Genomic DNA, 26847 nt, shown 5'->3' with positions numbered 1-26847 from the left:
TGCTGAGACTTTGTGTTTCTTCACTGAGATTTTCTATGTTTTAATTTGCTTCAGGTATTTTCAGAATTGCTTGTTGAAGCATTTTTTTTTGTGATGGATCCTTTAAAAATCTTTGTCAGATAATTTTAACATCTCTGAACTCAATGTTGACATCTTTTTTCCTTTTTGTTTAAGTTTATATTTTCCTGAGTCTTGTTATGATATCAATTTCTAATTGATATTTTGGTATGATATAATGCTCTGGATCATATTCAAAATTTCTGTTTTAGTTAGCTTTCTCTAATACAACTTTGTCAAGGGAAAGAGCATTGCAGCCTAGTTGCTACCAAGTGAGGGGTAGAAGTTAAGGTTCACTGCTCAGTCTCTCTTGACACCCAAGAAGGGAAAGGCCCCCTTGTTATTCTCGAGCAAGGGTGAGTGTTTAGGTCCCTTCTAGGCCTTTGCTCTTATCACTCTGGCTGGGTGGGGTAGCAGTACCTTGTTAATGCTCCTTATATGTCCTTAAGTAACACCACCATTGGGGGTGACCTTGTTATTATCACCTGATGATAGTAAATATCCTGACTCTTCACTAGGCCTTTTTGGATACCTCCCTGGCAGGGAAGGGAGAGGTATGTCCTTACCATCAGTTGATGACAGATATCAAGGTTCCCCATGTAGTCTCTACTGATATTTTGGGGGCCAGAGCTCCTTACTGCCTTGTGGGTAAAAGGTCCACCTTCTCTAACACCATGCTGGTGGGATAGAGAGTGTTAGAATGTCTTATTTCAGCCTAGCCAGGGTTAAAGTATGAGCGTTCCCCCTGAGGCTTTGCTTGTGTGGGTGGGTAAATTGTCTTAGTTTTATCTGTCCTGTTTAGCTATATTAGAGTGATTATTGCTTAAAACTTTTATGTCTTGCTAGACTGCTCCTTTCCTGGTCTTTTGACAGGAGAAAGCACACTTTTCCTGTGTCTTTTGTCTGCACCAGTTGCCATTTCTCTGTCACTGGCTTCTCCAGCATCCAGTCCAAGATAATATGAAACAAAAATAAGCCCATGGACCTCACTATCATGTCATTCCTCAGGTCCTGAGGTACCTAATTGGTTTGTCATCTTCTCTTCATCTTTCAGAGTCTTTTTATACTTATTTTTATATAATATCTAGGATTTTGAGTTTTACTTAGTGGAAGGAATTAGGAAAAGTGTATCTACTCCATCTTTCCAGAAGTGGAAGTCCTCCATCATATCCTTTTCTGACTCCCCTACTAGAGATTATACATTACTTAAGGGCAGAAACAATGTCTTTGCATAGTTCTATCTCTCATGGATAAGATAGCAACTATCTAGTGCATAGTGTTTGTTTAGGAGGTGTTTGTTGACTAAGTTAAAACTGTAATAACTGTTAGATTTTTTTGTCTTCAGAAAAAAGTATCCTGGTTGGAGAAATATAAAAAAAAAATATAGTTGAAAATAGTACATGGTTAAATCTAAATTATCCTGGACTTCTGTGGACTAGATAATTCATGTCCTTTGAAGGTAAATTTTTCCATCTCTGAAAAAACCTGAAAATGAGGATATGTCTCTTATCTCTGCTTCCCCCTGGACACACCTCTGTTATACTGCTTATAACCATGTATTGCATTTATTTTTACATTTTTCTCCCTCGTTAAACTGAGAGTTTCCTTAAAAACAGGGACAATATTTTACTCACATTTGTATCTCAAGACTCACAGGCTCTTGAGATATAGTATGTAATAGATACTTGAATGGTTGTTGAGTGAATGAATGAGTGCATTCTTTGACGCCCATGTACACAAATAGATTTAAATTTTTATTTTAAAATACATATATTTAAATATATTTAGAGGGAAATGTATCATATACATTTAAAATATATTACTAAAAGGGTAATGTTAACATGAAATATACATTTTTTTCAAAACTTCATTTGAAAAAAAGTACTTTTAAAAAGGAATATTACTAGTGACTTGAAGTTTGAACCTTTATTCATAGTTATTGATAATATATCTGCAGGACAGAAGAAATATTTGAAGAAACAAAGACCGAGAATTTTCCAAAAATAATGACATATATCAAGACAGAGCTCTAAGAAGTGGAAAGAACCTCAAGTAGGATAAATACCATACACATAGACTCATCTCATGTCCCTGTGCACATCATTTCCATGCTGCTGAAAAATTGAAATAAAAATGTAGAAAACAGCCAGAGAAGAAAAACACTTTACATAAAGAGGAATAGAGGGGAGAATTGCAGCATATTTCTCAGAAACTACACAAACTAGACTAGTGATGGCGAACCTATGACACGTGTGTTAGAGGTGACACACGAACTCATTTTTTTTGGTTGATTTTTTCTTTGTTAAATGGCATTTAAATATATAAAATAAATATCAAAAATATAAATTTTTGTTTTACTATGGTTGCAAATATCAAAAAATTTCTATATGTGACACGGCACCAGAGTTGTTAGGGTTTTTCAAAATGCTGACACGCCGAGCTCAAAAGGTTCGCCATCACTGAACTAGACAATGTTTCTGTAGGAGAGTATTCTTTGTGATTGCAGCTATGATTCAGAGTTGTTAATTTATGCTTCTTCTTTGCTTTTCTTTTGAGCAATTGAGGCTTCTCATCTTTAAAAACAAAAATAATCCCAACTCCCAAATCCTCACCTTATACTGGTAAAATATTTAATTGTGATCTGTACTTGATTTTATATCATTTTATTCACACTACAGCTTTTTTGTGTTCAAATAGTGGCATGTAGCGTTGGTGGTATAGTGGTGAGCATAGCTGCCTTCCAAATAGTGACATGTAGTTTCTTCTTAAAGGATTGCATCTTTAATACCTTTTCAAGATACAGTGTGTGATTTGCCCTGAATCTTTGATTAAACTGTATATTGGAATTCCTAATCAAAGTAAGGCCTGAAATATCTGAGTATTTTAACTCTATAAAATGCTTCAAGTTCTGTTCAACAACTTAAAATGTATTGATTACACACCAAGTGCAGTACAGATGCACATAAATTCTATGATATTATTTCTGCTCTAAAGGAATTTATATCAGCAAAGAGAACATATTCTCATGCAATGGATACTATTACAAGATAGCATATATTTAACGATTATAATGTAATATAGATCATAAATCTTAAGCAATTCAAGAAGTGACCTATATCTATATAATAAAAGCCCAGTGACCGTTAAGGCGGAAAGTCCAGAACAACTGGTCACTATGATGCGCACTGACCACCAGGGGGCAGATGCTCAATGCAGGAGCTGCCCCCTGGTGGTCAGTGCACTACCATAGCTGGAGCGCAGCTCAGCTAGAAGCCAGGCTCATGGCTGGCAAGCGCAGCAGTGGTGGTGGGATCCTCTCCCGCTTCCACAGCAGCACTAAGGAGCAGCAAGCCAAGCGGTAAGGAGCAGTGAGCAGGCAGGCAGTAAGGAACAAGGAGTCCCAGACTGTGAGAGGGTGCAGGCCAGGCTGAGGGACACCACCCCGTGCATGAATTTCATGCACTGGGCCTTTAGTGTATTATAATAGTTTAAGTCCTCTCAGGTTGAACATTATGATATGTTCCAGGAACTTAAGGCAATTAGGCTGGCCAAATCAGAAAGGTTAATTTAGGCTTTACTTATCTACACTAATAAAAGACAAAGATGCTAATTGACCATACCTTTGCTATGCCCAAGCCACACCCACCAGCCAATCAGAGCAACCATATGCAAATTAACCCAACCAAGATGGCAGCCAGCAGCCATGGAGCTGAAGCAAGCTGGAGGCTTGGTTACCTCGGCAATGGAGGAAGCCAAGCTTCCCGCCAGCCCTGGCCCGCTGTGGCCTCCTCAAGAGGCAACAAAGTTTCAATTATAGAATCTAAATAAATCTCAGATACCTGCTTCCAGCCAGCCTCTACTGGGAGCTTTTGGTGACTGGGGACTGTGTCCAGCTTGGCTGAGGGACTGATGGCTGTTTGCAGGCTGGCCAAGGCCCCCAGTGGGGACCCTCACCACATGGGGGTGTGGACAGCCTGGGTGAGGGTCTGAGGGCTGTTTTCAGGCTGTCCACACCCCCTTCATGGTTGGGGTCCCTACTGGGGTGCCTGGCCAGCCTAGGTGAGGGGCTGATGGCCGTTTTTAGGCTGGCCACGTCCCCCTGGGACCCAAGCTACCAGCATCTCCTTTTTTCCATTTTTTTTCAGTGCCTCCTTGAGCAGAGGCCAGGGTGGGCTGGAAGCAGGTATCTGGGATTTATTTATCTTCTGTAATTGAAACTTTGTAGCCTTGAGTGGAGCCTACGGCCGGCCAGGGCAGGCGGGAAGCTTGGCTTCCTCCATTGCCGGGGGCAACCCAAGCCTCCTGCTCGCTCCAGCTCTGTGGCCACTGCCATCTTAATTAGGTTAATTTGTACTCGCTCCTGATTGGCTGGTGGGTGTAGTGGAGTGGCGGAGTGATGGAGTGATGGTTAATTTGCATGTTTCTCTTTTATTAGTGTATATGGGGATTTCTCCTGCTCTTTCACTTGGAACATCTTTCTTTGTCTCCCCATTTCTGTATTATTTCTGTGTATTATGTAGATGTATGTTTCCCATTCTTGTTTTGCTAGCCTTATGTGTAGATGTTTTATGGGGCTCAGTAGCACATGCTCTAGTATCATCCAAGCAAGGTTCTCTGGGAATGTCCTTTGTGTAGTTTATGTGAACCCTCCTGTGTAGTTAAGTCTTGATTGCTGTTGGCCCATTCATGAATGGGGTTGACATTCAGGCCAGCTGACTGTTAGGATCAACCCCAATCACAGTGTTCGAGTTGCTGTTTAATTACTGACCACAAAAACTGGAATTTGCCCCAGCTGGCTCTGGTGCCTGTCGAGATCTTCTTTGGATATGTCATTAGTGGAGCTTATTGGGTCCTGCTCCTATGTGGTCTGAACACCCATACCCAGGGTGTGTTTGTTGCTGGACCTCCTGTGAGGGACTCAGGTGTAGGTCAATGTCATACATTGCCTGTGATTAGTCCTGGGTTGTCTTTTTGGAGCTACAAAGTGATTCATAGTTTTTGGCTGCCTCTTCTGGGCCTGGTTGTGCATGGAAGGGGCCAAGGTGTACACAGTGATTGGTTTCATCCAACACTGAGCCCAGGGGAAGGTCAGCAAAAGTCCCAAGGCACTCAAAGTTCCACTTCTGCCTGCCTTTGCCCGCCAGCTCCCTGTTAGGTTTAGGCCCTGAATGAGCCTCTGGCTGTATGCCAATTGTATGAGGTGGTTCTCAGTGAGTCACCAGGTAGGGGCAATTTGTGTTCACCAGAATGACACAGGTTCAAACTTGGTGCCTGTGCTGGACCTGAGTCCTCTCTACAAAAGTCCCAGGGTAAACCAAGGCCAGCTATAACTTCCAGCGTCTTAGGGAGTTGTCAGGGTGTTGCCAGCAAAATTCATCAACTCCAGACAGACTAAAATTTGGCCATGTGAAGGGAAATATCTGCACAGGAGCAGTGGTGCTGGTTAGGTATGTGAGGGGGAAATGTCCCTATCCTAAACCCACAAAACTCAGTCTGTCCTCGATTCTGGCAGAACCTCCTTGAGAGCCTTTGCTAGGTAGGGTTGGGCCTTGGGATTTGAGAGGGTGGGGCTAGTGAATCTATTGGGGTGGGTGATGCCGTCAGGCTTGCAAGAAGTAGAGGCAATGACTCCTGCCTGGAGTCACACTACTCAGTTTATGATACCCCCTGAGTCCTTCTGGATCTCTACACCAGGGGCCCAGGTAGCTGACTGCTCCGAGGTGCATGAATTCAGCAGGGTTTGGTTATTGGGAGTTGTGAGGCTGAGACTATTGCACGCTCCCAGGCTGATGCCATATCGAAGGAAGTGGTCAACCCAAGAAAGATGGCATCTGTGGTGTGGAAGAGGGACTCAGCACAGGGACTCTGTTGGCTGTCTCTCCACCTCTCTCCCCAAAGTACCAAAGTCACAAAACCGAGTCTCTCCTCACAGGACTCTAGTCCACTCTGCCCTTTCTGTCCTGGAGCCCACGGTGAGTTGCTACAAATGAAAATGTGTGCATTGGCCTATTAAGAGGGCACCTGGATTTCTAGCTTCTGTACAGAAAAAGAAACCATCAACCAAATGAAATGTTAATCCACTATAATGGGAGATCATATTTGCTGATACATCTAATAATGGGTTAATTTCCAAAATACATATATGAAGGACTTATACTACTCAACACCAAAATGATAAACAAACCAATTAAAAAATTGGAAAAGGATCTGAATAGACACTTATTTCAAGGAGACATACAGATGGTCAAGAGACATATTAAAAAATACTCAAACATCAGTAATCATCAGAGAGATGCTAATTAAAACCTCAGTGAGGTATCACCTCACACCTCTATCATCAACAAATCAACAAATAAGTGCTGGTAAGGATGTGGAGAAAAAAGAACCCTTGTGCACTGCTGGTGAGACTGCAGACTGCTGCAGCCACCGTGGAAAAGAGTAGTTTCCTCAAATAATTACAAATGGAACTGCCTTTTGACCTAGTGGATCTCACTTCTGGGAATATAACTGAAGAAATCTGCAATACTAATTCGAAAGAATATATGTACCTCTATATTTATAGCAGTACAATTTACAATAGCTAAGATCTGGAAACAACCCAAGTGCCCATCAGTAGATGAATGGATTAAAAGCTGTGGTACATCTACAAAATTGAATGTTAAAATAAGAAAAGGAAATCTTATCTTTTGTGTCTGCATGGACCTGGAGATTATTATGCTATGTGAAATAAGCCAGTCAGAGAAAGACAAAAACCATATGGTGTACTTATATATGGAATCTAATGAACAAAATAAACTGAGGAACAAAATAGAAACAGAGGTATGGATTAAGCAAAAATATATGTATATATAACACATTGACACAGACAAAAATGTGGTGATAGCCTGAGGGAAAGGTGTGGGAGCTAGGTGTAGGGGGACAGAGGAGGGCTTGGGGACAGAAAGAGGCTTTGATAGGGGTGATGGGTGCATGATGCAGTGTGCAGATGATATTTTCTTGAGTTGTACACTTGAAACCAATGTCATCCCAATATATTCAATTTAATAATTTTTTAAAAATGTTCTGCTCACTGCGAAGTTTTTTCTTAAAAAAAAAGTGATCCTGATCATATAATCAACAGTATTATTTTAGTATAAAGTAATTATTTGTTGGTGATTTCCCTTCTGGTTTTTAAATATATTTTTATTGATTTCAGAGAGGAAGGGAGAGGGAGAGAGACAGAAACATCAATGATGAGAATCATTGATCTGCTGCCTCCTGCACGCCCCCTATTGAGGACTGAGTCTGCAACCCGGGTATGTGCCCTTGACCAGAATCGAGCCTGGGACCCTTAAGTCCGCAGGCCGAGGCTCTATCCACTGAGCCAAAACAGCTAAGGCCCTTCTGGTTTTTAGAGAAATACAATGTTAATAGCTTATCTGTAGTAAATTATACACTTGGAAATTATCACTAAACTTTAGAATCATGCATTGTCAAAATTAGAAGGAAGTTTGGACATTTTGTAGTGCAGCCTTCTTTCACAAATGGATAATCTAATTCATAATGAAAGCGAATTTACATGTAAAATTTAACATAGTGAGATATGAGCAGAGCCCAGACTAGAACTCTGCTTTACCAATTTACAGTCTGTTGTTTTTTTCCACTATATCACTATTTCCTCTCAGGTCTTCACACTTGAACAGATCAAAGGACACTGCTGCATGCAAAGTTCTATTAAGTTGCTAATGGCTGTCCTGAATTTTGATGACTAATCTCAATTTGTCACAGCTCATTAGGTGCTGGAAATAGACTCACAAGCTGTTGAGGCAAGTATTTGAAAGCAATTTACACTTTCAATATTGTGAGCACAATTGAATTTTCTTACAAATTTCATTTTGAAGGTCTCTCAGATTGTTTGCATGGATTACTTGTTGCATAGCTACTAGTATATTCTAATATGCCAGCATCTACTGAGGCTTGTACCTACCCCACAAGTGTTAAAAATATGCTCTTTGAGTGAAATGGAGAAAGCATAGTCATTTTTAAAATCTATATTGGCCAAAGATCAAATATGTAGGTTGGAATGCTCTGAGGCCAAGATAGAATGAAAGGCAGTGTTTTACTGCATCAAGTGCAACTCTTCTAGCCTGCCACAACATTTACTGCACCGTTAGCCTGACATTCAAAACTGCACTGGTGGTGCTTCAAAGGTAAAAAATACACAGCCATAAACTTAGGAATTTCCTAGGCCCATGCCAGGGAACTGATCTGATCTCATCAACATGTAATTATTGTTCCCCTGTTCCCAAGAAGTAACAGTGTGCTTGTGGAGAAAATACTATCATTGACTAGCTGCAATTGCAATAGGAAGCTAAGAATAAGTGTCGTGTAGTAGTGGGAATTAGATTACCTGTATAGATTGAAGATAGATTGTGGAGAACCTGGAAAATGCAAAATGGTTTTAAATAGTGTGCTAGGTACCAATTTATTTACTTGCAGGGTGGTAATCTAACAAAAGAAGTATTTTGGTTGACGGTGTTAATTATAGTTGGTTGGAATTAGATGAGAATGGAGTGGTGGCCATTGGCTATGACGATGATGATGATGATGATGATGATGATAGTTAATATATATGAACCATTTTTCTGTGCTCATTCCTGTGAGATAGGTAATATTACATCTATAGAGATTGATACCGAATCAAATAATTTGCCCTAAGTTGCACCACTAGTAAGTAGTCTAGCTAGAATTTATAACTAGGTCTAACTCTGAAGTTTCTACTGAGGGAGCCATGCACCCTTAGTTGGAGAGGCATGTGCCCAGCAGCAGCTCACGGAGGGTCCCAGAAGTCACCTGCCAGGGCAGTGGGCTTGTGGTACCCACATGCTAGAGAGGGGTGACTGCTGTGTCTAGAAGCCAGCAGCTGGGGAGGGGCAAGTCACAATTTCTGCTGAGGGAACCATGCACCCTTGGAGGTGGACATACTGGGGTCTGCAGGTCAGTGGGTGAGGCAGCATGACTTTGACTAGAGTGGCTGCAGGATCCCAGGCAGTGTCCAAGGCCAGTCTTGGTGGTGGTGAGGCTGGGTTCCTAGTGGGGGCTGCTCTCCCCTTCAAGATGTCATGGGCTCCTTGCCCAAGCCCCTCAGCCCAGGGAGTGCCCACAACAGTGGAAAGTGGCTCCCCCTTCAGGAGAGTCTGGTTTGTAAGCCCTGATACTCCTGCAGGATCTAACTGTCCCTCACTCACATGCACACACCACACACACTCCTTTCACTCCCTCACTCATTCACACCCTCTTCCTCACTGCCACCCTGCCAGCCTCCATCTTTCTGTAAGGTTTTTATTTTTAATACCCCCAATCTGATACTTTTAAAATATCTGATTTGATTTTAAGGGTTGGCATTTTTTTTTTTCTCTTAGAGGCCAGGTAGCATAAATATATTAGGCTTTGCAGAACACAAAAGGTCACATATTCTTCTTTATGTGTTTATTTTTGTTTTTACAAGTAAGTAAATATTTTTTAAAGTTCTAGTTCAGAGTCCAGACTAGATTTAACCCAGAGCTGTAGTTTACCAATCCCTATTAAAATTTTTTTAGTGTGGTGTATAATCAGCTGCCTCACTTTGGATAATGATGCCTTCTTCATAAGTAATAACTGGTGTTTTGAAAAGGCCTGAGTGAGCCTAAGTGCCTGCTTTCTTTCCATCAAAATCTTGGCCTTCTTTTAAGAGACACTAAGTATATATTTTACTGTGATTATGATTCTCACTAGGGCCTGATTAACATGAAATACATGTGAGAATAAAAATGGAGAGTAAACAGCGACTTAACAAATTTATCCAGCAATCAAAAGGAATGGAAGCTCTTTTCACATATTTAACCCCCAGGATAATAATAAAAAGGAAGGCATTTCCCCCTTTTTCAGATATATTACTTGAGACTCTAAGATAGCACTGTCCAGTAGAAATTTCTTTAGTAGTTGAATTATTGTATATCTATACTCTGCAATATGCTATAGAGCACTTGAGATGGGGCTAGTGTGACTGACTAAAGAACTAAGTTTTAAAACTTTATTCATTTTCATTAATTGGAATTTAATAACCACATGTACCAAGTATTTACCATATTGAGCAGCATAACTCTAAAAGATTAAGTAAATTGCCCAGATTCAGTCCATATATTTCACAATTGCAAATTAAAACCAGGTCTGCACAACTTCTAAACTCACGGTTTTTCCATTATGCCACACTGCCTCATCAGTAAAAGTCAAGGTATCTTGGCCACTGTGAATAATTCTGCAGTGACCATAGAGATAAATATACCATTATGAATATATGTTTTAAAATTTTCAGGTAGATACTCAGAAGAGGGATTGTTGGGGCATACAGTATCTCTTTTCTTGATTTGTTAAGGAACCTCTATATTGTTTTTCATAGTGGCTGTACCAGTTTATATTCCCACCAGCAGTGAATGAGGGTTCCTTTTTCTCCACAATCTCTCAACACTTGATATTACTTGTCTTGTTGATAATGGCCACTCTAACAAGTGTGAGGTGGTATCTCATTGTAGTTTTGATTTTCATTTCCCTAATACAGTGGTTCTCAACCTTGGCTGCACATTAAAATCACCTGGGAATCTTTTTAAAATCCTGATTTCTGGGCCTCATCCTCTGGAAAGTCTGTTTCTTTGTTACTAATGTTGTGGCCCCACCCCATAACAAAGAAACAGAATTTCCAGAGGATGGGGCCCAGAAATCAGGTTTAGAACCACTGCCCTACTAGCTAGCAAAGTTGAGCCTCTTTTCATGCATCTGTTGGCCATTTGTATATCTTCTTGGGAGAGATGTCTCTTCAGGTCCTCTGCCCATTTTTAAGTTGGATTATTTGTTTGTTTGGTGCTGAGTTGTATGAGTTCTTTATATATTTTGGATATTAACCCATTGTCAGAGCTGTAGTTTGCAAATAACTTCTCTCATTTGGTCGGTTGCCTTTTTGTTCTGTGGGTTTCTTTTGCTGTGCAGACTCTTTTAGTTTGATATACTCCCATTCATTTATTTTTGCCTTTACTTCCCTTGCCTTTGGGGTCAAATTATAAAATCCTCTTTAAGATCAAGGTCCACAGTTTAGGACCTATGTTTTTCTCTATGTAATTTATACTTTCAGGTCTTATATTTAGGTCTTTGATACTTTTTTAAGTTAATTTTTATACATGGGGACAAATTGTAATCTACTTTCATTCTTTTGCATATGGCTTTCCAATTTCCCTAGCACCATTTATTTATTTTTTAAGTAGCCTTATATTGATTTTGATTTTAGAGAGGGAGGCAGGAGAGAGAGAGAGAGAGAGAGAGAGAGAGAGAGAGAGAAGAGGAGAGAGGAGAGAGGAGAGAGGAGAGAGGAGAGAGGAGAGAGGAGAGAGGAGAGAGGAGAGAGGAGAGAGGAGAGAGGAGAGAGGAGAGAGGAGAGAGGAGAGAGGAGAGAGGAGAGAGGAGAGAGGAGAGAGGAGAGAGGAGAGAGGAGAGAGGAGAGAGGGAAAGGAAGAAGAAGAAGAAGAAGAAGAAGAAGAAGAAGAAGAAGAAGAAGAAGAAGAAGAAGAAGAGCAGGAGGAGGAGGAGGAGGAGGAGGAGGAGGAGGAGGAGGAGGAGGAGGAGGAGGAGGAGGAGGAAGAAGAAGAAGAAGAAATGAGAGAGAAACATCGATCAGTTCCCTCCTGCATGCAACCCTGGTTGGGGACTGAACCCCCAACCTGGGCATGTGCTTTGACCAGGAATCGAATTGGCAACCTTTTGGTACATGGAATGGCCCTCAACCAACTGAGACACACTGGCCAGGGCCCCAGCACAATTTTTTTAAAATGTCTTTATTGTTGAAAGTATTACAGATGTCCCTTTTTTCCCCCATTAACACCCTCTCCCCACTCCCCCAGGCTTTCATAGCACTATTGGTCTGTGTCCATGGGTTATGCATACAAGTTCTTTGGTTAATCTCTTCCCGACCCTCCCCCATCTTCCCTCTGAGATTCATCACTCTGTTTCATGCTTCCATGTCTCTGGATCTATTTTGTTCATCAGTTTATTTTGTTCATTAGATTCTACATATAAGTGAGATCATGTGATACTTATCTTTCTCTGATTGGCTTATTTCTTTTAGCATAATAATCTCCAGGTCCCTCCATGCTGTCTCAACTGATAAGGGATCCTTATTTTTTATAGTTGCATAGTATTCCATTGTGTAATTATACCATGCTGTTTTGATTACTGTTGCTCTGTAGTATATTTTAAAGTCAGGTAGTGTGATTCCTCCAGCTTATTTCTTTTTACTCAGCATTGTTTTGGCCACTCGGGGTCTTTTGTGGTTCCACACAAATCTGATGTATTTTTGTTTTGTTCTATTTATTGAAAAAAAAATATCATTGGGATTTTAATGAAGATTGGTTTAACTGTTAATTTGGCCATTTTAGTTATGATGATTCTTCTAGTCCATGAACACGGAATATCTTTCCATTTTATTGTGTCTTTTTCAATCTCTTTTTTTTTTATATTGATTTTTTACAGAGAGGAAGGGAGAGAGATAGAGAGTTAGAAACATCGATGAGAGAGAAACATCGATATGCCCGCAACCCAGGCACATGCCCTTGACCGGAATCGAACCTGGGACCTTTCAGTCCGCAGGCCGACGCTCTATCCACTGAGCCAAACAGGTTTCGGCTTTTTCAATCTCTTTTAATAATGCCTTTCATTTTTCAGTATGTAGGTCCTTTACATCCTTTGCTAAGTTTATTCCTCAGTATTTTATTGTTTTTGTTGCAATTGCAAAAGAAATTTTTTTTCATTTCTTTTTATGACATTTTATTTTTAGTATATAGGAATGTAGTGGATCTTTGTACATTGGTTTTCTACACTACTACTTTACTGTATTTGTTTATTGGTTCTAATATTTTTAGTGGAGTGTTTAGGGTTTTCTATATAAAGAATTACATCATCTGCAAAGAGTGACAATTTTACTTCTTCATTCCCTATTTGGATACCTGTTATTTCTTTCTCTTGCTTGATTGCTCTTGCTAGGATTTCTAACACTATGTTGAATAAGAGTGGTACGAGTGTTCATCCTTTTCTTGTTCCTGATCTTAGACTAAAAGCTTTTAGTTGTCACCATTGAGTATGATGTTAGCTGAAGGTTTGTCACAGATGTCCTTTATTATGTTGAGATACTTTTCTTTTGTACACTTTTGGTTGGGTGTTTTAATCATAAATGGATGGTGTATCTTATCACATGCTTTTTCTCCATCTGTTGATAACATCATATGATTTTTATCTTTTGTTTTGTTCATGTGGTGAAACCCATTGAGAGATTTGCATATGTTGAACCATCCTTTTGCCCTTGGAATGAACCCTACTTGATAGTGATGTATTATTTTTTTAATTTTATTCAATTTTAATTGTATTCAATTTGCTAGTATGTTGTTTAGGATTTTTGTATTTGTATTTATCAGAGATATGACTCTGTAGTGGTTTTTTGTTTGCTTGTTTTTGTGTTTTTTTTAGTGTGTTATCCTTGCCAGGTTTTGGTATTGGGGATATGTTGGCCTCATAAAATGTGTTAGGAAATATTGCTTCTTTAATTTATGAAACAGTTTGAGAAAGGTATAAAATCTTCTTTGAATGGTTGGTAGATTTCACTAGTGAAGCCATATGGTTGTGGACTTTTACTTTTGGGGAAGTTTTTGATGGTTCTTTCAATTTCCTCACCGTTAATCTTTCTATTTAGATTTTCCAGTTCTTCCTGTTTCAGGATAGGAATGTTATGTAAATAACCACTGTGTCCTTCCATAGATGATTGGATAAAGAAGTGGAACATATATACAATGGAATACTACTCAGCCATAAGAAAAGATGAAATACTACCATTTGCAACAACAAGGATGGATCTTAAGAATATCATGCTTAGTGAAATAAGTCAGACACAAAAAGTTAAGAATGACATTATTTTACTCAGATGGGATAATTGAAAGCAACAAATAAACAAGCAAACAAAAACTCATTGACACAGATAACAGTATGCTGTTACCAGTGGGAAGTGGTTTTGAGAGATAATAAAGGGTAAAAGAGTTCAAATATATGGTGACTGAAGATTTGACTTTGGAAGTAGAGCACACAATACAATATACAGATGATGTATCATAGAGATGTACATTTGAAACCTATATAATTTTTGGAACCAATGTCACCCCAGTAATTTTTATTTTAAAAAATAATAAAAAATGTATATGAAAAAAAAAAACAGTCAAGATGAATGAACCCTGTCCACATGAGTAGAAAATGTAGCAAATATACTTAGGCATTTTTAAGCTATGTTATCTTTTTAGCCTACAGTTTAGTTAATCAATCCAGACTCTGGACCACTAGATCATAATTACTAAGTAGTACCTATGAGTTTTTTATAGTCTACATTTATTATTATTACATTATGCAAAGTAAGATGATTATACTCTGAGAACATTAGCATGTTGAAAAATTTTCAGGTATTAGTATATGTCAAAAGTATTTTTTTTAATATATTTTATTGATTTTTTACAGAGAGAGAGAGGGATAGAGAGTTAGAAACATCGATGAGAGAGAAACATCGATCAGCTGCCTCCTGCACACTCCCTACTGGGGATGTGCCCGCAACCAAGGTACATGCCCTTGACCAGAATCGAACCTGGGACCCTTGAGTCCGCAGGCCGACGCTCTATCCACTGAGCCAGTTAGGGCAAAAGTGTTTTTATTATATCTAAGGAGTAAGGTCTAATCAGGTGTTTTAGAAATAGTTTATAAATGTTATAAGAATTGACATTGTTCAGATAATCATTTCAGGGCCTTATTACCTAAATTTCCCAAATACCAGAGAGAACATTATTGCTGGCATCAGTTTTAATATGCTATTTATTGACACCTGACATAGGTATGGAGTGGAAATCTTGTTATTTGATTAGTAAATAAATACCTACTGGATATAAGAAATAAAAAATGATGTCTTGGGAAGGCATGCTTAGATAAATCATTCTATATGTGCTAGTGGAAGGCTTGAAGAGGGAAAAAGTGGACAAATTTTCTCTAATTAGTGTTGAGTCTTCATTTTACCCTGTATTTCTGGAATCTCAGCCTAAATCAGAGTCATGCCTAGTTTAAACAGGAAATTATTTAATTAGTTTCTGTGGCTTTCTTTACTCTACTCAGAAAATATTGAAAAATGTTTCAGAAATGAAATATAGGCACTATTAGAGAATGTTTAGAAATTTTTGGCCAGGATTTCTTCCAGTTCTGCACAATTACACTTGCATGTAAGCCAAAGAGACCTCTTCTCTCTGGATGTTATTTATTGATTTCAGCAAGTCTCCTTTCCCTTCTAAAGAATCAAGATCTTAAAATATTTGTTCCCTGGAAAGCTTTTCATTTGGCCTGTTGAATATGTAGTTTTGGGAAATTACTTTGGTACTTGAATAAACACTGGAATACTTCGTTCTTAGATCCTGTAATTTTCCTGCATTTTAAATTCAAATCAAATTATATAAAAAACACAGGTCATGTTGGCTTTTCACTCTGTGAAACCAGGGGCTGGTGTGTGTGTGTGTGTGGGGGGGAAACGGGGGAGAATGCATTGGGAATTTAGGGGAAAGGTATTTGTAATGGAAGGAAACTTTTTAAATTAATAATGTAAATTTGTATTTCCAGATGTAACCTGATTCACTCAGTACTTCAAATCACCCTTTCCTATATTTCTTCATAATATTTATGACAATTTGTTATATTCCACATAATATAGTTATTGTGTTTATTATCTGTCTCTGTTCTACTAGAATGTCAGCTGCATGAGAGCAAGGATCTTTGTTTTGTTCACTGATGTATCCTAAGCACTAAGACTAGGGGCTAGCATACAGTAGTTACTCAGTTAATATTTGTGGACTGAATGAATACCATGATCTATTCCACTTCATCCCTTAAATTTTATATTCATTTCTTCCTGGTAATTTTTGTATGTTGCTATATTCCATATGAAGTGGGTAGTTAAGTTATTGGTAAAAATAATACTCTACCATCTAGTATGAGACGAGAATTTTAGGAATTATATCCTAAAAATGTTTGGAGAAGTAATTTATAATGCTTCAGTTTTCAATAAGTTTTAATGAAACCCATAGTGTTCCACAGATGCCCACAAAATGTATTAGGAAATTGAGGATGGGAAACTTTTCAAGCACCCCTATGTTCATAGCAGCATTATGTACAATAGTTAAGCTCTGGAAACAGCCTAAGTGCCCATCAGTAGATGAGTGGACAAAAAATTATAACGTATTTATACAATAAAATACTATGCAGCTATAAAAAGGGATCTGTTACCCATTGTGACAGCATGGATGGATCTGGAGGTTATTATGCTAAGTGAAATAGCCAGTCAGAAAAAGACAAGTATCACATGATCTCACTTATATGTGGAATCTAATAAACAAAATAGGTCCAGAGACATGGAAGCATGCAACAGACTGACAAATCTTAGAGGGAAGGGGAGAGGGGGTTTGGGAAGAAATTTAATCAAAAAACTTATATGCATAACCCATGGGCACAGACAATAGTGCAGTGAATGCCTGGAGGGTTGCAGGACCCCAGTGGAGAGGGGCAAAGGGCGGAAAATGGGGGACATCTGTAATACTCTCAACAATAAAAATAAATGTTTATTTATTGTGTATATCTTTCTCAGATGCGAAAGCTGACAATCATGCCTGCAGGGCTGATATTTGCATCTATAAGTGTGCATGCAGCCAAAGAAGAGGAATCCAAAAAGCAGCTAATGAAACCAGAGCAGGTAACTTGTGTATAAATGTTTGTGAATTTTTTTATAATATAAATATGATAAAATGAATTATTATGTTGTTACACCTACTCATAAAAAATGTCTTTGAAATATTTGTTAAACACATTTTATAAGTTGAGAGAAACAGTTATAAGGTGTCTTAAAATAAACACTGTATTATATTTAACTCAAAATTTTAATATGCTAATTCCAAGGAAAAACATTTGGTGATTTTTCTCAATGAATAATCAATGAATAGTACAGGGTCTTAGTACTTTTAAGCTGTCTGGTTTTTCTTTCTTGAAAATGTATACAGGTATTTGGAAGTGTTAGTTTAAGAAACTCATTAAGATCTCATTTTTGAAAGTGACTTTGTATGTTTTCTAGTTCAGCCTTCTGTATGTTACTAAGGTACAATAGGTACACTAAGTGATCATTTATCTTCTACATGAATATAACTCTGGATTAAGGAACCTAAGGCAATCCATTCAATTTGCTGGCAGCTCTCATTCAATTTGAGGTCCTTGCCCTAACCGGTTTGGCTCAATGGATAGAGCATCGGCCTTTGGACTCAAGGGTCCTGGGTCCGATTCCAGTCAAGGGCATGTACCTTGATTGCGGGCACATTCCCAGTGGGGAGTGTGCAGGAGGCAGCTGATTGATGTTTCTCTCTCATCAATGTTTCTAACTCTCTATCCCTCTCCCTTCCTCTCTGTAAAAAATCAATAACATATATATTAAAAAAAATTTGAGGTCCTTTCTTAGGTCAGACAAACCTGTGTCATAATAAGTTCTACCCATTTGCCTTGTATCTCTTACATTGGTACCATACAGAAAAATTCTCATCTCTCTTTCACCAAACAACTCTTCATATGTTAACTACTTTTGTTCCCTGGATAAGTATATTAGTAGCTTAAGCCTTTCTTTGTATGTCCATAGCTTTTAGTTCCTTCATTCTGAAAATACACATACACACACACACACACACACACACACACAAATAAAAGGGTAATATGCTAATTAGATCCGGAGACCTTCCAAGAGACCTTCCGGATATCCTTCCGAACAAAGCCATGGTGGCGGGGCTGAGGCAGAGGCGGTTAGGGGCAATCAGGCCAGGAGGGGAGGGCAGTTGGGGGTGATCAGGCTAGCAAAGGGGGCAGTTGGGGGCGAGCAGGCTGGCAAGGGGGGGGCAGTTGGGGGCAAGCACCTGGCAGAGGGGGCAGTTGGGGGCAAGCAGGCCAGCAGGGCGGGCAATTGGGGGTGAGCAGGCTGGCAGAGGGGGGAAGTTGGGGGCAAGCAGGCTGGCAGAGGGGGGTGTTGGGGGTGAGAAGGCCAGCTAGGGAGGCAGTTGGGGGTGAGCACGCCAGCAGACAGAGTGGTTAGGGGTGATCAGGCAGGCAGGCAGGTGAGCAGTTAAGAGCCAGTATTCCCTGATTGTGGGATCAGGCCTAAACAGGCAGTCGGACATCCCCCAAGGGGTCCCAAATTGGAGAGGGTGCAGGCCAGGCTGAGGGACACCCCCCCCTTCCGTGCATGAGTTTCATGCACTGGACCACTAGTAGTGTGTTTGTGTCTGTGTATGTGTGTGTGTGTGTGTGTATTGATTTCACAGAGGAAGGGAGAATGAAAGAGAGATAGAACATTAATGATGAGAGAATCATTGATTGTTGCCTCCTGCATGCCCCATACTGGGGATCGAGCCCACAACACATGCATGTACCCTGACCGGGAATCGAACCATAACCTGCTTGTTCATAGGTCAGTGCTTAATTGCTGCCACACCAGCCAGGCAGTTCCTTCACTCTCTTAATCATTCTTTGCCATACATATTTGGGATGGTTAGCATTTTCCTCAGGTTTAAATATTTTGACCACTGCTCCATTGAGTCAGACTCTGACTTCTGTTCTAGATAATATATTTATATTGAAGCTGCCTAAGATCACATTCACTTTTATATACTTTATATATTTTTTTTATTTCGTGTCCTAACAATCAATCTCATGTCTAAAATTTAGCAAAATTACCTTTGATCATGACATAGTGAACTTGTAGTTCTTAAAATTTGTTAAATTTTTTATATGAGCCACTGGTAAGGTATGTCTTTTCCCAAACTGTACTTATGCATATAGACTTTTGGGATTCAATTGCAGGTATATATATGCCTGTTTAACTTTCATCTTGTTGATCTAGTCTATCATATAGGCCTATTGATATCTAATTGTGGTTACTGATTCGGTCTCCATTTTCCGTTTTCCTTTTCCAGCTTTAAGTCACCATAATGTTTCTAATATACTTAGAAATGTATATTGAATCATATGGGTTGAAATCTGAATATTGACGCCACCACTGACTATTTAGATAACATTGCACAAAATTCTTATTGGAGTCTCAGATATTCTGTTGTATGAATGTACCATTATCAAATGTACAAATTTCATAATTTTTTTTAAATTTAGCTTATTTCTAATAATTTGTTTACTGTAATAGTACTTTGTCGAAACATTCTATACACAAAGCTGTATGTAGATCTATAACAATTTCCTTATAATAAGTTTATAGAAATGGAATTGTAGGTCAGAATGCATAAAAATTTCAATACATTGTCAAACTGACATGTATAAAATTTAACCCAAAATATTTTCTGAGTTCCTCTTGCATATGTGTGAGGCACTATTCTAAGCATCTATATTAATAAAAACCCAATGACTGGAATGGCAGAACAACCAGAATGACCAGAATGACTGGCTATGATGCACACTGTGGCAGCCAACTAGCCTGATCCGGGCCCCAATCACCCCTCATTTCCCCCCTCCTGGCAGGCCCAGCCCCCAATCGGCTCCTGACACCCCCATCAGGGGCAGGGCCAGCGGCCAACCACCTGTGGCCCTCCCCCTGGTCGGTCCCACCCCCAATCAGCCCCCAACACACCGATTGGGAGTGGAGCTGGACAGCCAACTGCCTGTGGCCCCTCCTCCTGGCCAGCTCCATCCCCAATCATCCCCCAACACTATGATCAGGGGTGGGGCTGGCCGACCAACCACCTACGGACCCTCCCCACAGCCAGCTGCAGCCCCTTTCCCCTACCGGTACGGCCCGATGGGCCCCCATCAGGGTGGGCCAGCTGGACTCCACCCATGCACAAATTTGTTCACTTGACCTCTAGTTGTATTATAATAATATAACCGTAAACTTTTATTAATTTTTATTAGCAGTCTAGGATAGATTCACTTCCCTACTAGCTTGCTATCTCTCAGTATTTTTTTTCCTTTTTTAGTCTGAGAGATATGATGGTTTTAAGCCTACCTTGACACTCCAAAATCTAGGTAGGAAGATCAGTAACTAGCATTTGACCCTAATATCTGCATTTGCATATTTCAGAATTTAAAAATAAATTTGTACTCTTTACTATATTTTGGGATATACAGAATTCCTTGATATTTAGTGTTTTCCCTAGCACATTTTAAATAGAATTTAATAGAATTACTTGTTAAAGTTGGTGTCGCTAAGTGCTAGGGACTATCATTCCACAAAGGGCCCATTTCTTAAGGAACTTACAATTTCTAAAGAAATGAAAATATGATTTGCATGCAACTTTTTCATGTACTTTATTGTGTAAAGTGAGTTATGGATCTACTTACGTCTAGTTACAATAAAGTCTCTATTCACTGTATGAATGAGGTGTTCTGATTAATTGATTTTTCTGGTAAACTTGTGGCTAATTAAATGTTCTTTTTTTTTTAGTTCAATTCTTCTTGTTAAGCGTGACTTTAAAAAGTAGCAATATATCCCTGCCTTATTAAGTACAATCTAGTGAATATAATTGAATGCCTCTTTACTAGAAAACTCTGGAGAGCTGTGGGGTGACCAATTATTTTAAACCATGAACTTTGCAGTATTCAGATCTGTAAAATGACTGGCAATTGGTCTGTGTGTAGATATGGTCAGCCATCACTGGATATTTCTTTTTAAAAGATTTCTATGATACATGAGTTTGACCCATTTTCTTCTTACTTGCTTGTTTTCACCAAAAAATAACAGAGGAGAATATTGATTTTGGAGTTCTAGTTACTTTTGTTAAATTTAATTTAAATGTGGTTTTATAGCTAACTGAATCTAATTGTAATTTCTAATCGGGTATAAGCAAGTTATATTTATAGAATACATAATGAGATTGTTCTTCCCTCAGTGGAGACAGAATTATCATAGTAGGCTTGAACCTTTTTTTCAGCTTTATAGAGATACTAGGGGCCCAGTGCATGAAGATTCATTCACTGGGGGTGGGTCCTTCAGCCCAACCTGCACCCTCTCCAATCTGGGAGCCATCAGGGGAGCCCTCTCCAATCCAGGAGTTTCTGTCTGTCTTTGCAATCATATGAGCAAATTTTCTGAGACCCCCAACCCAGTTTAGTTTGTTGCTCAGAGAATAATAGGGGCTTTTTTTTTCTTTGCTTCATTGGTGGACATTTCCTGGAAGTTTCAGGATATCTTCCCTTTAATTTTTCCTAGACACTCTGATTTTACTTATGTCTCTCACCTTTGCTTTCCCTCCACCCCCCACCACAATAGTAACTTGCTACAGGCTCACTTTGCTCTAGTGTCTGGGAGATACACCAGCCACCAGAACTATGCTTCCCAGCATTCCTTGTGCTCCCCATGCTCTGGGCTTCTGCATCAGGTCCTGGGATGCCACCAGAACTACTATTCCCAGAATTCCTGGTGCTCCTGCGCTCTTGGTTTTCCCTTCTTGCTCTGTCTCCATCCCATGCTCTCCCACTCTGTCAAGTCCTCCAAGCCGCCAGCTCTCCCTCTCTGCTCTCTGTCTGGTGGCTTGGGGAGCCAAGTTCCCCAAGCTGCTCCACTCTCTGCCGGCTCTCCCACTCTACTCTACACCGGGCAACTGTGTATGCAAATTAATCTGCCATCTTTGGTTAATTTGCATACTCACTCCTGATTGGCTGGTGAGCGTAGTGGAGGGATGGTCAATTTACATGTTTCTCTTTTTTATATAGGATATTTGACAAATAAGAATTGAATATATTTAAAGTGTACAATTTGATATTTTCACACACACACACATATATGCATTGTAAAATGATCACCACAATCAACCTAATTAACATATTTGTCACCTCATATAGTTACCATTGTGTGTGTGTGTGTGTGCGTATTAACACTCAGAGCTACCCTGTTAGCAAATTTCAAGTGTTCAATACAGTATTGTTAACTATAGTCACCATGCTGCACATTAGATCGCTGAAACTTATTCTTCTTACCTAAGTGTACTCTTTCACCTCTTCATTTCTCTCTCACTCCACCTATGGTAACACTATTCCACTCCCTACTTCTGAATCTGTTTTAGATTCTACATATAAGTGAGATCATATAGAATTTTTCTTTCTGAGTCTCACTTATTTCACTTAGCATAATAATCCTCTAGGTTCATCCATGTTGTCAAAAACAGGTGGATATCCCTTTGCTAAGGGAGCATAATATAATATTATATGTAAGTGTTTGTTTTGAAACCTTAAAAATGTTGGTAGTCTATTATACACACACATTTTCTTTTTTAATTTAATTTTTAAAAAGTTTTATTGTTGAAAGTATTATGTATGTTCCCTTTTTTCCCCATTGACCTCTTCTAACCAACCTCCACCTACCCCCAGGCCTTCACCACCCTATTGTCTGTGTCCATAGGTTATACATATATGCATACAAGTTCTGTGGTTGATCTCTTCCCATTCCAATAATCTGCTGATGGGCATTTAGATTATTTTCATACTAGAGGCCCGGTGCATGAAATTCATGCATGGAGGAAGGGTTTTCCTCATAGCAGCCTGCACCCTCTCCAATCTGGGACCTCTCAGGGGATGTCTAACTGCCTCTCGCAATCTGGGACCAGTGGCTCCTAACCTCTCACCTGCCTACCTGCCTGATCTCCCCTAACCACCTCTGCCTGCCTGCCTGATCGCTCTTAACTGCTCCCCTGCTGGCCTGATCACCCCTAACCACCTCTGCCTCACCCCGCACCCAGGACCCAGGATTCCCTCCTCCAGCTGGTCGCAGGCACCTGGGACCTGGGCTTCCCTCTCTCTGGCCAGCTGCAGGCACCCAGGACCTGGGCTGACTTCGCCCAAGCCAGCAGCAGCCACAGGGGACTGTGGCCGGGCGGCTTCTCCCAGGCCACAGACACAGGTGCCCTGGACCACAGGGTGGGTGGCTTGTCCCTCTCCCCAGCCACAGCTGTAGGATCTGGCACCATGGACCTTTGGGCGGATGGCTTGTCTCTCTCCCAGGCCGCAGTTGCAGGCACATCCACTGGCACCCAGGACCATGAGGCAGGCGGCTTTTTCCTCTCCTGGGCTGCAGCCTGGCTGGTCTCCATTCCTCTCTCCCCAGTGTTGAGTGTCTGAGCTGTTACAGCATGATGGCATGAGGGCATGATGACCATTTGCATATTAGTTTTTTATTATATAGGATCTTAGTTATTGTGAATAATGCTGCAATGTGGAAATGCAGGTTTCTCTTGGAGATCCAGATTTCATTTCCTTTGAACATATTTGTAGAAGTGGTAAAGGTACTTCTTAAAGAGAGAAGGAGGAGAAGGAGAAGGGGAAGGGGGAGGGGAAAGGAAAGGGGAAGGAGAAGGATAATTATTATTATTGAGGTACATAGTTAAAAGAAAAAAGGGCAATAAATATGTACCTATCAATAGCCAGTTTAAATGTAAATAACAAATGTTCCAATCAAAAAGCATAGGGTAGAAGAACCAAGATGGTGGCATAGTAAATGCCAGTACTCACCGCCTCCCACAACCACATCAAAATTACAACTAAAATACAGAACAAACATCATTCAGAACCACCTGAAATCTGGCTGAATGGAAGTCTTATTAACTAGAGAAGTAAAGAAGAAAGTACAGTGGGGCCTTGACTTACGAGTGTTCCGACTAACGAGTTTTTCGAGATACGAGCCGTCTCTCAGCCGATTTTTTGCTCTGAGTTGCAAGCTAAAATTCGGGTTACAAGCCAGCTTCAGATACCCCACCACTAGTTGGTGCAGCAAACATCACAGTGAACGCCACAACATCAGCCCAGCATTCACGTGTCTCACTCGTTCACTTTATGATTTGACATACGAGTAATTTGAGTTACGAGCTCCATCATGGAATGAATTAAACTCATAAGTCAAGGCCCCACTGTACATCAAGACTGGTAGGAGGTTTGGAGGTATGGAGTGGGCTGGTCCAACACCCATGTGTGGCATTTTTTAAGTTGGGAGTGATATCTCATCTGCAGTGGACTCCCTTGAGGAGCAAGGGGTCCCAGCCCCATACCAGGCCCTCAGCCCAGGGTTCCAGAGCTGGGAAGAGAAATCCTTGTAACTTCAGGCTGTAAAACCAGTGGGGATTGTCACTGAGTGACATAGTGGCTGCTGTGTCACTCAGGAAATTACTCTTAAAGAGCTGGTGCACGAATTTACTTGGACTTCCTCCCTCTGAGCTCCTGTGCTGGGACAACGGCTTTGGGGGATCCAGGGACATCTGGAGCAGAACTGGATTGTTCGGCATCAGGGAAAGACCTATGCTGAGATCTTCCCTGTTGCGGAGCTGACTGGCAGCCATATCTGAGTTTCCATCAGCTTGGCTCACATTGTTCCCTCCATCCTAGGAATTCCTCCCCATCCAATTTTCATCCCCACCCAAGTTGTTTGCAGCAGCTTTTCTATATGAATGGCCTGTCCTATCTCAGGTTTCAGATTTTTATAAAATCTCTCAAACAAGCAGCAGCTGGTGTCAGTGTGTTGCATACCTATCAATAAGAGGCCCAAGACCTTCACAGTGTGGCCTTGCCGGGGCACTTCCAAACACAACACAACTAGCAGCCATCTACAGATTGATGTGTAGCTCCTTCCAGGTGGCCCCAGGCAGTGGCTGACTTTTCACCTCCGGGGAGGCCCCAGAGCCAAATCAGCTGGTGGACAGCTTCAGACCACACCAGATTACAACTCTACACATCTACAAGTGACACACTCAAGGGGCAGTCTCAATGAGCACAAAAGCCCCACTGAAGCAAGTCCTGCCCCATAGGGCTGTCTCCTGCACAGAAGCTCTTCCACTGTATTTGCAGTCAGTCTTCACAGCCAATTGGCCTGGAGGTTAATTCCTCCCAGTGATTCCAATAGCAATCAAGGCTCAACTACAACAAGACTGTGCACAAAGGGGTGCACAGAGTGCCCAACTCAGGTGACTGGGGAGGCTGAGCCACTGGGCCCTATAGGACACCTACTATACAAGACCACTCTGGCAATTCCAGGAGATATAGCAGCTCTACTTAATACAGAGAAACAAACACAGGGAAGCAGCCAAAATGCAGAGACAAAGAAACATGTCACAAATGAAAGAATAGAAGAAATCTCCAGATAAAGTACTAAATAAAATGGAAGCAAACAAAATACTAGATACAGAGTTCAAAACAATGGTTAAAAGGTTGCTCAAGGATCTTAATGAGACCTTCAAGGGACTTAGTGAGATTGTCAAGATCTTGAATAGAATTTTAAGAACCTTTGTGAGAACATCAAAGACATGAAAAAGGACCAATCAGAAAGTAATCATACACTAGCTGATATAAAGAACAATTTACAGAGATTCAACAGTAGAGCAGAGGATTCCGAGAAACAAGTCAACAATTTGGAATATCAGGAAGCAAAAAAACACCCAATCAGAAGAGCAAAAAGAAAAAAGAATCCACAAATATGAAGCTAGTGTAAGGAGGCTCTGGGACAACTTCAAGCATTGTGGGGTGCATTCACATTATGAAGGTCCCAGAAGGAGAAGAGAGAGAGCAAGAGATTGAAAGCCTATTTTAAGAAATAATGACAGAAAACTTCTCCTACATTGTGAAAGAAATAGACATAAAAGTCCAGAAAGTGCAGAGAGTCCCAAACAATATGAACCCAAAGAGGCCCACACTAAGATAATTCATAATTAAAATGCCAAGGTTAAAGACAAAGAGAGAATCCTAAAAGCAGCAAGAGAAAAGCAGTTAGTTAATTACAAGGGAGTGTCCATGTCACATCATTTCTCAACAGAAACTTTTTAAGCCAGAAGGGAGTGGTAAGAAATATTCAAAGTGATATACAACAAGGACCCACAAACAAGATTACTCACAATGTTATCATTTAATATTAAAGGTCCGGTAAAGAGCTTCACAGACCAGACACTGCCTCCTGCACACTCCCTACTGGGGATATGCCTGCAACCAAGGTACATGCCCTTGACCGGAATTGAACCTGGGACCCTTCAGTCCACAGGGTGAACCAAATGGGTTAGGGCAAAGACTTTTCTTAAAAAAGGCATGAGGTAGCTAAATGTATAGGAAAGCAAGACTTACATATATGGTGTCTACTCGAAACCCACCTCAGAACAAAAGTTATAGTCTACAAATAAAGGGATGTAAAAAGATATTTTGCATAAATGAAAAGGAAAATAAAGCTAGGGTAGCAATACTTATACCAGACAAAACTGACTTTACATCAAAGGCTACAGTAACACTATATAATGATATAAGGACACTAAATAATGATAAAAAGGAACAGTCCAACAAGAAGATATAATACTTGTAAACACGTGTGCCCCCAACACAGGAATACCTAAGTATGTAAAGCAAATGTTGATGGACATAAGGAGAGAGATTGACGGTAATAGAGTCATAGTAGGAGATTTTTACATCCCATTGACATTAATAGGTCTTCCAAACAGAAAATCAAGGAAACAGTGGCCTTAAATGACACACTAGATCCAATGGTTTTAATTGATACCTTCTTATATTTCACCCCAAAGCTACAGAATGTACATTATTTTCAAGGGCATATGTAACATTTTCTAGGAGAGACCACATGTTAGGACACAAAACAAGTCTCAGTACATTTAAGAAGATTGAAATCATATCAAGCATTTGCTCTGACTATAATGGTATAAAAGT

The 26847-nt window shown here is 40.2% G+C and overlaps 1 protein-coding gene across 4 annotated transcripts in view; it reads left to right on the top strand.

The window, feature by feature from the left end:
* APOOL (apolipoprotein O like) overlaps positions 1-26847 on the top strand; it is a 100728-nt gene that overhangs the window by 24236 nt on the left and 49645 nt on the right. For 2 of the 4 annotated variants that reach the window (XR_013997336.1, XM_081115462.1), the window contains exon 2: positions 16772-16876. Coding sequence is in view for 3 of the 4 variants with exons in the window: in XM_081115462.1 (XP_080971588.1) it covers positions 16772-16876 (105 nt within the window). In the remaining variant the exon portion in view is untranslated. Of the gene's footprint in view, positions 1-11714; positions 11827-13869; positions 14007-16771; positions 16877-26847 lie in introns of those variants that run through there. The other 2 variants (XM_081115461.1, XM_081115460.1) reach the window with 2 other exon arrangements.

This window comes from Myotis nattereri (assembly GCF_964212035.1).
Source record: "Myotis nattereri genome assembly, chromosome: X".
NCBI classification, from domain to species: Eukaryota; Metazoa; Chordata; class Mammalia; order Chiroptera; family Vespertilionidae; genus Myotis; species Myotis nattereri.
The sequence above is the reverse complement of the archived record's forward strand: the minus strand, read 5'-3'. Positions and strand labels throughout refer to the sequence as shown.